Source organism: Chiloscyllium punctatum, chromosome 28 (genome assembly GCF_047496795.1).
Source record: "Chiloscyllium punctatum isolate Juve2018m chromosome 28, sChiPun1.3, whole genome shotgun sequence".
NCBI lineage: Eukaryota > Metazoa > Chordata > Chondrichthyes > Orectolobiformes > Hemiscylliidae > Chiloscyllium > Chiloscyllium punctatum.
In genome coordinates, this window is record NC_092766.1 from 6,418,026 (window position 1) to 6,434,794 (window position 16,769).

The following is a 16,769-nucleotide window of genomic DNA, read 5'->3' on the forward strand; positions in this document are numbered from 1 at the left end:
AAGACTTTGTTTTTTTAAAATCAATTCTACATTATTTTTTTTTTAAACTACATTCGATTATAAACATTCGACAGATTTATAAAGGAATGTCGGGAATTATATGGTAATAGTTTTTTTTAAAAAGGTTTTCGGAGTTTTGTTTTAAATTCTCTACAACCACTGTACAGAATTGCTGCCCCTCCTGTAAACCCACAGCCCCCACCCCGCCCCCCCCCCCCCCACCCCACCCACCTCTCCCCTACCAAACCCTGAGGCAGGAAATTATGCTTCACTGTTCATGAAGCTCTTCTCTTCCAGAGGTTTCTGGATCCAGTTACCATAGTTCATCTGCTCCAGCGCTTTGAAGAAGAGAGTGCGCGCGTTCTGGAAGTCGGCAGCCGCTGCCTTGGCATCCGAGTAGGAGGCCATCGCCAGCAGATCCTGTCGATTGTTCTTCTTGCACAGCTGCCGGAACAGATCGTACAGGTTGATCTTAGAGACCCGGGACACATCCAGCTGAGGCCTGACGGGTGGGAGAGAAGACAACAACAAAAAAAAGAGAATCAACATGCCACGGTGGCTCAGTGGTTAGGACTGCTGCCTCACGGCACCAGGGACCCAGGTTCGATTCCACCTTCAGGTGACTGTGCAAATTCCGCACATTCTCCCTGTGTCTGCATGGGTTTCCTCCGGTTGCTTCCCACAGTCCAAACATGTACGGGTCAGGGTGGATTGGCCGTGGGAAATTGTCCCATAGTGTCCAGGGGTGTGCAGGTTAGGATGGGTTGGCCATGGGAAATTGTCCCATAGTGTCCAGGGATGTGCAGGTTAGGATGGATTGGCCATGGGGAATGCAGGGTTACAGAGATAGGGTGGGGTGGTGGGTCTGGGTGGGATCCTCTTTAGGGATACAATGATTTTACGAAGCCCTTGCAGTTTGAATGACAGCATCCAGTGCCCTGACCCATCCAGGTGACCTCCACTAGTGGTTTGTGCTCTGACTGGGTCAGTCTTGATCATGGGCTCTGTGGGTACAGACTCCTGCTTCACTGAGCCAGGATCTCAAGTGCTCCTCCAGAGACTGAGCACACACAGTCCAGGATGACCTGCTCATGGCCAGTACTGGAGGAGTGAGCTCAGAGTTCCCCATTGATCCTTTTGTGTAACCCTGTACCATGAGTCTTGGGTGTCCATTTAGCTGCGAACAAGAGGTACTGAACTCTGTTGAGCTAGAATAATTCCCAATGGAAGATGGAACTTCTAAAAAAAAATTCATTCACAGGATGTGGGCGTTGCAGGCTAGGCCAGTATTTATTACTGCCCAGCCATAATTGCCAGAGGCAGCTAAGAGTTGACCATGTTACAGACAGTCTGGAGTCACGTGTAGGCGAGACTGAGTAACGGTGGCTGTTTCCTTCCATAAAAAGACATTAATGAACCAGATGGATTTTTCCTGACAATTGGCAATGGATTTGTAATCATCATTAGACTCTTAATTCCAGATTTTTAAAAAATTGATTTAAAATTGAACCATTTGCCATGGTGGATTTGAACCAGGGTCCCCAGTTACTACCTGGGTTTCTGGATTAACAGACAAGCGATAATACCACTACACATCACCTCCTGGTTCTAGTCAGCAATGTCACAATGTCTAATGTTTCAATCAGGCCAGGGGCTGGGTGTTTAAATTACCCATCAACTTTTCCTTTGGTTCCATCCAAAACTTCCACTTCTGCTCCATCTGCCAAAGACCAATTGACGCTCGATTCTTTTGTTTTCCCAGTCTGTCGCGTTGAGTCGTAGACACTAACCGGCCAATCTGCAAGCAGAAAGCAATCCTTCAATCCAAGGAGGGGGCATGTGGGTAAGACGGAGCACGGCTGAGAAGGGGAGGTGCGTGTGAGCACGTGGGGGGGGGGGGGGGGGGGGGGGGAGGGAGAGAGAGAGAGACACAGAGAGAGAGAGAGAGAGAGACACAGAGAGAGAGAGAGAGAGAGAGACACACAGAGAGAGAGAGAGAGAGAGAGAGAGAGACACAGAGAGAGAGAGAGAGAGAGAGAGAGAGAGAGAGAGAGAGAGAGAGACACAGAGAGAGAGAGAGAGAGAGAGAGAGAGAGACACAGAGAGAGAGAGAGAGAGAGAGAGAGAGAGAGAGGAGAGAGAGAGAGAGAGAGAGAGAGAGAGAGAGAGAGGAGAGAGAGAGAGAGAGAGAGAGAGAGAGGCACGAAAGCAAGCACGAAGGAGCGTGAGAGGGGGAGCGAGCGAGGGAGTGAGAGAAAGAGAGGGGGAGCATGTACGAGAGAGATGGGGGCACGAGAGCAAGCACGAAGGTGTGTGTGTGAAGGAGCGAAGGACCAAGGGAGCATGTGTGCGAGAGCACGAGAGAGAGAGAGAGCACGCGTGCGAAAGAGAGCGGGGTGTGAGTGAGTGTGCGACAGAGGGCGAACAGAAGGATTGTGACAGAGTGCGAAGGAGTGAGGGACTGAGGGGGGAGCGCGAGAGGAACGCTCAATAGCATGAGGGTGGGGGCGAGGGGAGGGGCGAGGGGGGAAGGGTGAGAGTTGGTAAATGCTGGCTCCCAAGATCTTCAGCTAGTGTAGTCAGGGAGATGTAATCACACATCCAGGTCTCACAGCAACCCAGCTTGGCCCTATAGCAACCTTCCCACCACCATCAGTGGACCATCAGCTACACCAAACAGCACCGGTCTGCTCCTCTATCGGCACTCTCGCCCAGAACCTCAAACATGATGTTGCTTTGTTTTACCTGTGGGTGATTCAGACGTAAGGGTATGGTAGACTCCTTTGAAACTCCTCACCGTCCCTAGACATGCGACAGCAGACTGCTCGGGCCAGGTGCCCATGGCTGTACAGGTAACCTGTGGGAAGAGGAGGAGGTTTATCCTGAACAGTATCACTAGACTCCTACGCTAAGGGGAGAGAAAACTCCCAGGTCAACATTCACCAATAACTGTCCCCAGCATGAGGGATTCAGGGACCGTTCACCCTCTTCCCAACATCCTCTTAAAACTGCAGTCATCTGCTTCCTCAAAAATAAACCCTCATCCTCAATTTAAAACTCCTCATAGATTGCCACACCATTTCCAACCAGTTTTGTTCTTTGTTCATGGAACAAAGGCATCTCCAGCTAGGCCAGCCTTTAGCGCCCTTCTCTAATTGTCCAGACGGTAGTAAAGTGTCAGCAACATTGCTTTAAGCCTGGAGACCCAGTTACAATGACAGATTTCCTTCCCTAAAGGACATCATGAACCAGATAGCTTTTTACGATAACTGGTAGTAGGTGCGTGGGTCACCATTGGATAGCTTATTTTCTTCCCCATCCCCAGAATTTTACTGGATTCAGGATTTCTTCAGCTGTCATCAGCCTGGTGTTTCTGAAATACTTGTCCAGTGACCTGCCTGCTAAACCACGGCCCTCCAGAATCCATCACTCTCTTTCTGCACATCTCCAGCTTTGAGTCCCTCCAGACTGACGTCAGCCCCTACCCAAGCACAGACTCTGTGGCTTTCACCAATTTGTAAGGACAGACCAGCTGATCTCATCTCCCGAGTTAGGAAGGACAAGGGCTCCAGACCCAACCCCAGAAGCCACAGCTGGTACTCCAGGACAAGAAGTTAGTGCGCTGTCAGAGATGCAGTCACTTGGCTTGTACCACTCCCATTTTTCTAATCTATAACAATGACGACACACCCAGCGTATTTCACTGGCACTTTGGGGTGCTCAGAGTCACAAGCAGCAAAATAATTATTTACTTATTAGCCTTCTGGATTGTCCTCCAACCCTCCATTGTGGTGGGACTGCCCCCCTTTAGTCCCACGTTTACCCAGACAGAACATCGCCTGCACCAGTTTCTGGCTCTATCCCTTCACTGCAGTATTGTCTATGCAATTCCATGGTTGTCTAAGTAAAGCAGCAGACAACATTTAAAATAATGAATTGGGTGAAGAGTGAAGGGTCTTTGTTAGGGGGTATGGTAGGTACAGTACAGAAAGTCTTCCTGCTCATGTGACAACACCGAATCCTTGTCTAACGGGACCCTAACTCCCACGTTATCACGTTTCAGGGAAGAAAGGCCAGCAAGTGAAGCTGGAAGCTCACCCAGGGTAACGGAGCTGAGATAGACTGGGTGGATGAAATGGGAGAGCAGTGCTCCCTGAAGGCCCAGCACGTTCCAGCGCAGAATCTTGTCACTACAGGACATGGTGCGCAGCCTCTCCCCGTGCTGAATCCCATCCCACGTTGGGACAATGTCGCTCGATTCCACTGGGATGGTGCCTTCGCCTGCAGGTTAGAAAATGGTGAAACATTCAAATGCACAATAGTCTCATTCACAGTTAAAGCAGGAAGGGAGGTTTGAAAGACCATACTATTCCCTCATTTACATGTTCACCGGAGGTAAACCCAGGTGCAGCCAGCTCTCGGGTCGTCAGATCCAACAGCCCCCAGGCTAACCGCACCCTTACACAGCATCCCCACGTGAACAAGGACGACAGGTCATGCAATAGCTGACAGGAGTGTAAACAGTAACAATCTGCAAATATTCCAGATCAGGGGAAACGGAGGCCAACTGCAGCTCCTCAAACATCACCCCAGCAATAAAAACAAAGAATTAATAGTAGGATGAGTTGCAGCACATGAGTTCAGCTCTGGGGAATGAATTAGTCAGTGTGATCGCAACATTACAACATTACACTACATCTGGCTGTGAACTGTAATGAGGGACTACAGGTCATATCATGATCTAACTGTCGAGGGGGTGCAGCTCTGGATCCACAGGAGATAATGGAGACGTGTGCTGTGCTTTTAAGACAAAGGCACGAAATGCACAAAGCATTCACTGGCATCTTGCTGAGGTTATACCTGTAACTTGCCTGAAGTCAATACGTCGGTGCAGACAACGGATTGCGATCAGAGTTCAGCTCGAGTAAACTTGCTTCTAGAGATTTATTTGAAACGGAATGTTCACATTTGCGTTGGTACGCAGTGTCACCAACAATCACACTGGCATTACGTGAGTTAGAAAGAGCAATTGTACCCTGTCTCTATCAAAACCTGCCTCAGGACAGGGGACAGCACGGGGTTAGATACAGAGTAAAGCTCAATCTACACTGTCCCCCCATCAAACACTCCCAGGACAGGGACAGCATTGAGTTAGATACAGAGTAAAGCTCCCTCTACACTGTCCCCCCCCAGGACAGGGACAGCACGGGGTTAGATACAGAGTAAAGCTCAATCTACACTGTCCCCCCAAACACTCCCAGGGACAGGGACAGCATTGAGTTAGATACAGAGTAAAGCTCCCTCTACACTGTCCCCCCCCAGGACAGGGACAGCACAGGGTTAGATACAGAGTAAATCTCAATCTACACTGTCCCCCCCATCAAATACTCCCAGGACAGGGACAGCACGGGGTTAGATACAGAGTATGGAACTCAGTGTCTTGAGTTTAATGCAGTCCTCATACCCAGTTGAATGTTACAAATGCCTACAGTTAAGAACTCAACTGTTTCATTTCAAGTACAGTCACATTTGACAGGATTGTCTGTCTCTAACGTTTGTCACTTACCATTTTCCACCTTGGTGCGCAGCTTGCCTTGCTTCATGTTCTCAAACAGCGGGTGATGGGTGTCATCTCCTTCTTTAGTGGGAGGTTCACTGCATGATTTATCGAACAGGGCTCCATCACCACAAGGGGCAGTGCTGAAGAAAGGTAGAGTTTCAAGGAAGGCTCAGAATGAGGGCTCTTGAATCTCACGATTGAATAGTGGAACAGATTAGAGGGGCTGAATGGTCAAACAGATTAGAGGGGCTGAATGGTCAAATTCTGTTCCTATAATCTATTGGCCTTATGGGGACGTTCATTGCTGTTGAATAAAACCCATGGCTCCCAAGGAAATTAAAGCTGACACAGCATCCTTTGCTGCTGTTAGGGTACAGTCCTGTCTTTAAAAGTTAGATCACTACTTCAGAAGGCCAGTGTTCAGATAGGAAATATTTTCCCCTTCTTTTCTTGCTCTCAGCTTCTGTTAGTCATGCACAGGTGAAGAAAGACTTCCTCTCCTGTTTTAGGAGACTGCATGTCCAAGTGCAATGCCAGAGATTTAACCAGAATCTAAACAAAAATCTGTGACGGCAGCAGGACTGGTTAACAGGGTGGTTGGGATGGTGTTCGGGACACTTGCCTTTATCAGCTGTATTACAGATTATCAGAGAAGGAAGGTTATGTCAGAGCTGTACAGGACTTTGACTAGATGACAGCTGGAGTACTGTGCACAGTTCTGGTCACTCTGCTATAGGAAGGATGTGACTGCACTGGAGGGAATGCGGTGCAGAGCAGATTTACCAGGATGCAGCCTGGCATGGGAAATGTTAGCTATGAAAGCAGGCTGGGGAAGCTCAGGTGGTTTTCTTGACAGCAGATCCTGATATAAAAATAAGAGGGACACAGCGAGGGTGGATGGGAACAAGCTACTGCACTCAATAACAGATTAATAACAAGGGGGGCATCATTCTAGGGTGACAGCCAGGAAATTTTCAGGGATTTAAGGAAATGCCTTTTCACCCAGAGGGTGCTGGGAATCTGGAATGTGCTCCCTGGAGGGTAGCTGAGACAGGAAACCTCACAACCTTTCAAAAGGTACCTGGAGGAGCAGTGAAAATGTGCTACCATTCAAGGCCAGGTGCTGGAAGTGGGAATAGTGTTGAGTTGGAATAGTTTTGTTTTGTTGGTACAGACTTGATGGACAAATGGGTCTCTCCTTTACTGTAGGACTCTATGAATCCCTGCAGCTTAGAGAGAGGGGGTGTTGCACTGAAGGTGCCATACTTTGGATAAGGCCCTAAGCAGGGAACCTCACCTGCTATCAGCCAGATATAAAGGATCCCATGGCACTAATGGGACAGCGGGGCATGGAATTCTTCCCGGAGAGTGACAATATTTACTCAAGTGACACCACACTTAGCCCAACTATTATCACATTGTTGTTGATGGGATCCTCCCGTGCACAAACAGGTTTTCTACATTGCAACAGTCGCTACAGTTCAGTGGGTACAAAGATGACCAAGTTAGAGTGTGCTGCGACCCTGAAAGAGACTGTAAATAAAGGGAGGTCCATCTGGCCCCACGAGCCTGCTCCCCACCAGTCTCAGATTACGGCTGATCGGATTGCCTGAACTCCCAACATTCCTGACACTTCCCTCACCCCTGCTTCTATCATTAACCCTGGACTCCAGCACAATTCAATCTTGGATCTATTCCATGATGCAGCCTGCCCTGCTCTCCGTGAAGAGTGCTTCAGATACCAAAGTGCCCCTCAGCAAAGAAGCTCCTTTTCATTTCAGTCGAAACAGGGGAACCCCCCCAACCCAACCGAGGTCCCTCAGAATATAAATGCTTCAATACAATAGAGTCAGAGTCATCCATCCTTCGGTTCAGCCAGTCCATGCTGACTATAATCCCAAACTAAACTAGTCCCATCTGCCTGTACTTGGACCATATCCCTCCAAACACTTCTTATTCATACACTCATCTAGAAGTCTGTTAAATAGAGTCAAGAGATGTACAGCACGGAAACAGACCCTTCGGTCCAACCCATCCATGCTGACCAGATATCCCAACCCAATCTAGTCCCACCTGCCAGCACCCAGCCCATATCCCTCCAAACCCTTCCTATTCATACACCCATCCAGATGCCTCTTAAATGTTGTAATTGTACCAGCCTCCACCACATCCTCTGGCAGCTCATTCCATACACGTACCACCCTCTGTGTGGAAAAAGTTCCTCTTAGGTCTCTTTTGTATCTTTCCCCTGTCACTCTAAACCTATGCCCCTCTAGTTTTGGACTCCCCGACCCCAGGGAAAAGACTTTGTCTATTTATCCTATCTATGCCCCTCATGATTTTGTAAACCTCTATAAAGGTCACCCCTCAGCCTCCGACGCTCCAGGGAAAACAGCCCCAGCCTGTTCAGCCTCTCCCTGTAGCTCAAATCCTCCAACCCTGGTAACATCCTTGTAAATCTTTTCTGAACCCTTTCAAGTTTCACAACATCTTTCCGATAGGAAGGAGACCAGAATTGCACGTAATATTCCAACAATGGCCTAACCAATGTCCTGTACAGCCGCAACATGACCTCCCAACTCCTGTACTCAATACTCTGACCAATAAAGGAAAGCATACCAAACGCCTTCTTCACTATCCTATCTACCTGCGACTCCACTTTCAAGGAGCTATGAACCTGCACTCCAAGGTCTCTTTGTTCAGCAACGCTCCCTAAGACTTACCATTAAGTGTATAAGTCCTGCTAAGATTTGCTTTCCCAAAATGCAGCACCTCACATTTATCTGAATTAAACTCCATCTGCCACTTCTCAGCCCATTGGCTCATCTGGTCCAGATCCTGTTGTAATCTGAGGTAACCCTCTTCGCTGTCCACTACACCTCCAACTTTGGTGTCATCTGCAAACTTACTAACTGTACCTTTATGCTCGCATCCAAATCATTTATGTAAATGATAAAAAGTTGAGGGCCCAGCACCGATCCTTGTGGGACTCCACTGGTCACAGGCCTCCAGTCTGAAAACCAACCCTCCACCACCACCCTCTGTCTTCTTCCTTTGAGCCAGCTCTGTATCCAAATGGCTAGTTCTCCCTCTATTCCATGTGATCTAACCTTGCTAATCGGTCTCCCATGGGGAACCTTGTCAAACACCTTATATGTGATCTATATGGACTTCAGTAAGTGACCTGGACAAGGAGGACGGTTTGCACCTAAATTGGGAGGGGACTAATATACTGGCAGGGAAATTTGCTAGAACTGCTTGGGAGGATTTAAACTAGTAAGGTGGGGGGGGGGGGGGGGGGGGGGGGGGACCCAGGGAGATAGTGAGGAAAGAGATCGATCTGAGACGGGTACAGCTGAGAACAGAAGTGAGTCGAACAGTCAGGGACAAGGTAGGACTAATAAATTAAACTGCATTTATTTCAATGCAAGGGGTCTAACAGGGAAGTCAGATGAACTCAGGGCATGGTTCGGAACATGGGATTGGGATATCATAGCAATTACGGAAACATGGCTCAGGAATGGGCAGGACTAGCAGCGTAATGTTCCAGGATACAAATGCTACAGGAAGGAGAGAAAGGGAGGCAAGAGAGGAGGGGGAGTGGCATTTTTGATAAGGGATAGCATTACAGCTGTGCTGATGGAGGGTATTCCCGGAAATACATCCAGGGAAGTTATTTGGGTGGAACTGAGAAATAAGAAAGGGATGATCACCTTCGTGGGATTGTATTATAGACCCCCCAATAGTCAGAGGGAAATTGAGAAACAAACTTGTAAGGAGATCTCAGCTATCTGTAAGAATAATAGGATGGCTATGGTAGGGGATTTTAACTTTCCTTTTTGTTACTTTTTCAAAAAACTCATTCAAGTTTGTGAGACATGATTTCCCACGCACAAAGCCATGTTGACTACCCCGAATCAATCCTTGCCTTTCCAAATACATGTACATCCTGTCCCTCAGGGTTCCCTCCAACAACTTGCCCACCACCGAGGTCAGGCTCACTGGTCTATAGTTCCCTGGCTTGTCTTTACTGCCCTTCTTAAACAGTGGCATCACATTAGCCAACTTCCAGTCTTCCAGCACCTCACCTGTGACTATCGAAGATACAAATATCTCAGCAAGAGGCCCAGCAATCACTTCTCTAGCTTCCCACACAGTTCTCGGGTACACCTGATCAGGTCCTGGGGATTTATCCACTTTTAACCATTTCAAGACATCCAGCACTTCCTCCTCTGTAATCTTGCAATTTTGCAAGATGTCACCATCTATTTCCCTACAGTCTATATCTTCCATATCCTTTTCCACAATAAATACTGATGCAAAATATTCATTTAGTATCTCCCCCATTTTTTGCGGCTCCACACAAAGGCCACCTTGCTGATCTTTGAGGGGCCCTATTCTCTCCCTAGTTACCCCTTTGTCCTTAATATATTTGTAAATACCCTTTGGATTCTCCTTAATTCTATTTGCCAAAGCTATCTCATGTCCCCGTTTTGCCCTCCTGATTTCCCTCTTAAGTATACTCCTACTTCCTTTATACTCTTCTAAGGATTCACTCAATCTCTCCTGTCTATACCTGACATATGCTTCCTTCTTTTTCTTAACCAAACCCTCAATTTCTTTAGTCTTCCAGCCTTCCCTTTCACCCTGACAGGAATATATTTTCTCTGGATTCTTGGTATCTCATTTCTGAAGGCTTCTCATTTTCCAGCCGTCCCTTTACCTTCAAACATCTGCCCCCTATCAGCTTTCGAAAGTTCTTGCCTAATACTGTCAAAATTGGCCTTTCTCCAATTTCGAACTTCAACTTTTAGATCTGACCTATCCTTTTCCAGTTTAGATGGAGAGGAATTTCTTCAGTGTGTACAAGACAATTTTCTGATCAGTATGTGGATGTACCTACTAGACAAGGTGCAAAACTTGACCTACTCTTGGGAAATAAGGCAGGACAGGTGAGTGAGGTGTCAGTGGGGGAGCACTTTGGGGCCAGCGACCATAAAGGTTTTAACTGTACCTGCAGCCACCACTTCCTCGGGAAGTTCATTCCACACACGAACCACTCCACGTGAAAAAAAGTGGTCTCTCATGCCTTTAAATCTTTCTCCTCTCACCTTAAAAATATGCCTGCTAGTCTTGAAATCCCTCACCATAGGGAAAAGACACTTGCCATTCACCTTACCTATAGCCTTCATGATCTTATAAACCGATATAAAAGGTCATCTCTCAGTCTCTCCTAAACTCAGATTGCCTCTCATTTCTTCAAAACTCTAATGAACATTGGCCCAATCTGCTCGACCCTTCCAGAAAAGATGGTCTTCCTCGTTTTAACCAGAACTCTCTGTGCTAGCGAGCGTTTAAGCAAAGGAAACCAATGTCTCTCCCCCCCCCGTCTGTCACGGACAAGCACCACATTCGACCACACAGAGGGGAAGTTTAAACTGACCTGATGTAGAGGTGAAAAGTTATTCCCGGTTTAATCTGTAACCGGTTGTCATGAGCTGGAATGAAAAGGCTGTCATCTGGCGATGCAGGATTATACTTCAACAGCTCACTGTACAGGAACCTGCAAACAAAGCACAAGGCTAACGTGAGAAGGCACAGCAGTGGAAATGTTAAAAGACACAACAGCTATAACCTTAACTAGACTACTCCTTCCACAGATACTACTGAACCGGCTGGGTACTCCAGCTTTTATTTCAGTGCAGGGTGTACTGCACCAATTTTGTTCTCTCCGTTCCTGCCCAAATCGGCATCGATGTGCTGAAAATTAATCTATTAATACTTGAAATATCTTAAAGCATAATAGTGGAGTGCCTCGCTGTGACGTCATTCTTCCGATGGGAGCACTATCATATATCACTAAGGTCATAGGGAAAGAGTGGCCTCATGTAGCACTAAAGAAGTTACCAACAGCAAAGAGGAAAGAGAAGGCAGCCCATTGTGAAGTATGGCCACTTGTCAAAGAACAAGGTGTAGAAAGTGTACTATACCTTTAAGAAAGTTAAAAGCTAGCAGAACTACCTGACACCACCGAGTGTTCTGAACAAGATATCGTGTAACTTTTTGGTCCAGCAGTGTAGCTGGCTGCCAGGAGACAAAAACAAATTCAAATTAAGCTAATTTAAGCCAAAAAAAACAACAAACTCCAATCAAGTTTGAATTTACTATATTAACAATATTAAAAACCAAATGAAACAATCTGATGCTTTAGGGGGATAAGACTGGGAAAATGTGAACAGTTGAGAGGGACTGCCCAGAAAATGAGCTCTCTTAAAAGGTACATTTATCTATCAGCCACCTGTGAAAGAGAAATCCTAAGAAGAAGAAAATCTATACAGGAAGATACAAAGGGAAGATTCAACAGCTGCCTGGTTTTGAAATTTGAATTTTGGTAAATCTTAATCGGGGGTTTTATCGGACTAGTATAATTGAAGGAAAGGTTAGAGGAAGAAGTTGTAAATAATTGGGAATTAATTATTCTCTTGTCATACTTTAAGAAATAAAGTTGTTACATTTTACTTTAACTAGTTCTTTGCCTCAAATTTTCAGATGAATGCACAAGATGAATCTTTTCTCGGTTGCTAGTTTAAGATTAACAGAGGAGGTTTACCGCGTGAGGTAACAATCCCTATTAATTGACTGAAGGATCAATTTATTGCTATCACATATGTTGAGATACAGTGAAAAGTGTTGTTTTGTGTGCTACATAGTGCATCAGTGTAGCAGAGCAGAGTGCACAACAGTGTTACAGCCACACAGAAGGTGCAGAGAGAGAGTGCGCGAGAGAGAGAGAGTGCGCGAGAGAAAGAGAGAGAGCGTGCACGCACGCACGCGAGCGAGAGAGAGAGAGAGAGAGAAAGAGAGATAGCGGGAGAGAGAGAGAGAGAGAGAGATAGCGGGAGAGAGAGAGAGAGAGAGAGAGAGAGAGAGAGATAGCGGGAGAGAGAGAGAGATAGCGGGAGAGAGAGAGAGAGAGAGAGAGAGAGAGAGAGAGAGAGAGAGAGAGATAGCGGGAGAGAGAGAGAGAGAGATAGCGAGAGAGAGAGAGAGAGATAGCAGGAGAGAGAGAGAGAGAGAGAGAGAGAGATAGCGGGAGAGAGAGAGAGAGAGAGATAGCGGGAGAGAGAGAGAGATAGCGGGAGAGAGAGAGAGAGAGAGAGAGAGAGAGAGATAGCGGGAGAGAGAGATAGCGGGAGAGAGAGATAGCGGGAGAGAGAGATAGCGGGAGAGAGAGATAGCGGGAGAGAGAGAGAGAGATAGCGGGAGAGAGAGATAGCGGGAGAGAGAGATAGCGGGAGAGAGAGAGAGATAGAGCGAGCGAGCGAGAGCGCGAGCAAGTGAAAGAGAAAAACATAGAACATTACAGCACAGTACAGGCCCTTCGGCCCTCTATGTTGCGCGGACCTGTCATACCAATTTGAAGTCCATCTAACCTACACTATCCCATGTATGTCCATATGCTTGTCCAATGACAACTTAAATGTACTTTAAAGTTGGAAAATCTACTACTGTTGCTACTCTGAGTAAAGAAACTACCTCTGACATCTGTCACCCCTCAATTTAAAGCTATGCCCCCTCATGCTCATCGTCACCATACTTGGAAAAAGGCTCTCCCTGTCCACCATATCTAACCCTTGGATTATCTTGTATGTCTCTATTAAATCACCTCTCAACCTTCTTCTCTCTAACGAAAACAGCCTCAAGTCACTCAGCCTTTCCTCGTAAGACCTTCCCCCCCCATATCAGGCAACATCCTAGTAAATCTCCTCTGAACCCTTCCCAAAGCTTCCACATCCTTCTTATAATAAAGAGAAAGAAAACGAGAGAGAGAGAGAGAGAAAACGAGAGAGAGCGAGAAAACGAGAGAGAGAAAGAGAGAAAGAGAAAACGAGAGAGAAAGAGAAAACGAGAGAGAGAGAGAGAGAGAGAGAGGGAGGGAGAGAGAGAGAGAGAGAGAGAGAACGAGAGAGAGAGAAAGAAAACGAGAGAGAAAAAAACGAGAGAGAAAAAAACGTGAGAGAAAAAAACGTGAGAGAAAAAAACGTGAGAGAAAAAAACGTGAGAGAAAAAAACGAGAGAGAAAAAAACGAGAGAGAAAAAAACGAGAGAGAAAAAAACGTGAGAGAAAAAAACGTGAGAGAAAAAAACGTGAGAGAAAAAAACGTGAGAGAAAGAAAGAGAGAGACAAAACGAGAGCGAGCGAGAGAGACAAAAAGAAAGAAAACGAGAGAGAGCGAGAGAGCGACGAGAGAAAAATGAGAGCGAGAGAGAGAACACGAGCGAGAGAGAAAAAACACGAGCGAGAGAGAGAGAGAACACGAGAGAGAGAAATAGAGAAAACACGAGAGAAAGAGCGAGAAAACGAGCGAGCGAGAAAACGATAAGGAAGGAAGGAAGGGGGAGAGAGAGAGACAGGGGTGCGGGGATAGAGAGTGAAGGAGAGAATTGAGAGGTTTGTTCAAAAGTTCGATAGTAGCAGGGAAGCAGCTGTACTGGAACTGAGAGGCTGAATCTTCTAAAATGAGCTGAAAATGTGTTGCTGGAAAAGCGCAGCAGGTCAGGCAGCATCCAAGGAGCAGGAGAATCGACGTTTCGGGCATCAGCCCTTCTTCAGGAAGAAGATTCCTGAAGAAGGGCTTATGTCCGAAATGTCGATTCTCCTGCTCCTTGGATGCTGCCTGACCTGCTGCGCTTTTCCAGCAACACATTTTCAGCTCTGATCTCCAGCATGATCTCCTCACTTTCTCCCCGAATCTTCTGAAAGTCAATCGTTACAGAGTTGAATCCCAGGACCTATGCTGATATCTGCAGGGGTTTCTTGCGTCGACATTGAGATGGAGAGGGGGAAAAACATGATCACAAATCAAAACACATTTTCAGCATCCTTCAGGAAACATGATTGTTTGAAACCCTTGGTGCAGGATTGGTGGAAAAATAACGTATTAAGGGGGAGGGGAGCACGAAGGTGGAAGAAATTTGGACATTTAAGCCCGTACAGTCTGTAGCTCTCAAAGGATTAACCAAACAAATTGGAGTGAATGCTTAAATGGAGATCAGCTCATGCTCATTAGAGGGTTTTATTTTGTTGCATTCATTTTTTGAATTAATTCTGCGCACCAGTGGCTTATAACCTGTCTCTACTACAGTCCACCTTATTACATCCTGCACCTGAACAGTCCTTACAAAGCTGTCAGAAACAGCCCTATCCATGAGGCAGAAGCAGTCTGCAAACCGTCTGTTCCAGGGCGATGCTTTCCTGCCCCTTCATATTCGCCTCCAAACTCCTCACAAGACTACAAACTCATTGCTACTGTAACAGTGGAGGGAAAAACATCCTGGGAACATTGTTTAATATTTCAGTTTCAACTCGCTTAGCGGGCCATTGCATGTGACTTTTGATAGCTCATGAAGGAGAGAGTGAAGGTTAACTGGGATTTAGCACTGCAGGATTTTGGTCAGGAGAATTAAAAATAAGGATCTGTAGAGATTTGGACAGCACAGTCTTGGCCACAGGAGGCCAGCTTTAATTACATGCCATGGAGGGGGGTGAGAAGCAAGTAAAAGAAAATCACCCTCTGTCCCTCGCCATTGCTGACAGGCAGTATACATTTTGTGAAGAAGCCCAGTCATGCAGCAAGGAATCTTTTCCTCCAGGTTGGTGTATTTTGCTGAATTATACGCCAGATCTTTGCTTACTGGGATTATTTCCGAGCACCTCCCCAACCATGCAACCTCTACTACATCGACAAGGACAGTGACAGGAAGTGCTTCACCTGAGGCAGGCAACATTCCCAAAGGGCTGTTTCGTCACTGTCACTAAATGAAGTGCCTCAAATTCACAGAAACATTAAAAAAAGGAGCAAGAGTAGGCCATTCGGCCCTTCAATTCTGCTCCAGCGTTCATGATGATCAACCAACTGAATATCTGTTCCTGCTTCTCCCCCAACCCTGTATCCACTGATCTCTTTAGCTCCAAGTGCTTATGCCACTCTTTCTTGAAATCATACAATGTTTTGGCATAGATTGCTTTCTGTGCCCAGTGAATTCCACAGGTTCCTCACTCTCTGGGTGAAGAAAATGCCCCTCCTCTCAATTCTAAATGATTTACCCCCGATCCTTAAACCGTGTCTCCCAATTCTGGACTCACCCACCACTGGGAACATCCAGTCTGCCTAGACCTGTTAGAATTTTATTTCTAGGTGATCTCCAGTGAATATAGTCCTAATCGATCCAGTCCCTCTTCCTACGTCTGTCCTGCCATGCCAGGGATCAGTCTGGGAAACCTTTGCTGCACATCTTCCATTGCCAGAACATCCTTCCTCTTCCCTTCTGGAGAACAGAACTGCACACAATATTCCAGGTGTGATCTCACCAAGGCCCAGTGTATTTGCAGCAAGACATCCCTGCTCCTGTATTCGAATCCTCTCGCGATGAAGGGTGGTATACAGTTACCCTCTTTACTCCCTGCTACATGCTTACTTTCAGTGACTGAAACAAGGGGACCCAGTTCTCACTGCACGTTCCCCTCTACCAATTTATAGCCAATAATCCACGTTCCTGTTTTTGCTTTCTAAAAGGATAACTCCTATTCATCCATACTGCATTCATTATACTGCATTGCCCACTCGCTCAGCTTGTCAAAATTGCACTGAGGTGACTCTGCATCCTCCTCACAGCTTCCCCTCCCAACTCAACTTTGTGTCATCTGCAAATTGATACATTACATTCAGTTCCCTCATTCAGATCATTAGTATGTATTATGAATAGTATGGGGTCTTAGCACTGATCCCTGCGGTATCCCACCATCATTACCCAAGTTTCTAAAGACGACCCATTTATTCTTGTTCTTTGTTTTCCATTTGCCAGCCAGTTTTCTATCCACCTTAACACACCCATCAACCCCACACACTGGCTCTTATGTGGGGCTTTGTTGAAAGCCTTTTAAAAGTCTACATAGACCACATCCACTGGCTCCCTCTCATCAACTCTGCAAGTTATGTCCTCAAAGAGTTCCAACAGATTCACCAAGCATGTTTGCTCTTCTGTAAATCCTTGCTACTCCGACCAATCACGTCACTAGTTTCTAAATGCTCAGCTATTCATTGTTTTATAATTAACTCTAGCAATTTCCCCCACTACTGACATCTATAATTCTTGGTTTCTCTTTACCTTCCTTTTTCAATATAGTGGGGGACACATTTTCTAAGAC

The 16,769-nt window shown here is 46.4% G+C and overlaps 1 protein-coding gene across 1 annotated transcript in view; it reads right to left on the reverse strand.

Annotated features, from left to right (window-relative positions):
- Nucleotides 1-212: 212 nt before the first annotated feature.
- Nucleotides 213-16,769, reverse strand: part of LOC140453937 (double-stranded RNA-specific adenosine deaminase-like) — an 83,148-nt gene continuing 66,591 nt past the window's right edge. Inside the window, 7 exon segments of the mRNA XM_072548798.1 lie at nucleotides 213-502; nucleotides 1,672-1,798; nucleotides 2,736-2,762; nucleotides 2,765-2,857; nucleotides 4,099-4,281; nucleotides 5,567-5,700; nucleotides 11,004-11,123. Of these exon segments, the coding sequence (XP_072404899.1) occupies nucleotides 262-502; nucleotides 1,672-1,798; nucleotides 2,736-2,762; nucleotides 2,765-2,857; nucleotides 4,099-4,281; nucleotides 5,567-5,700; nucleotides 11,004-11,123 (925 nt within the window). The 3' untranslated portion in view covers nucleotides 213-261.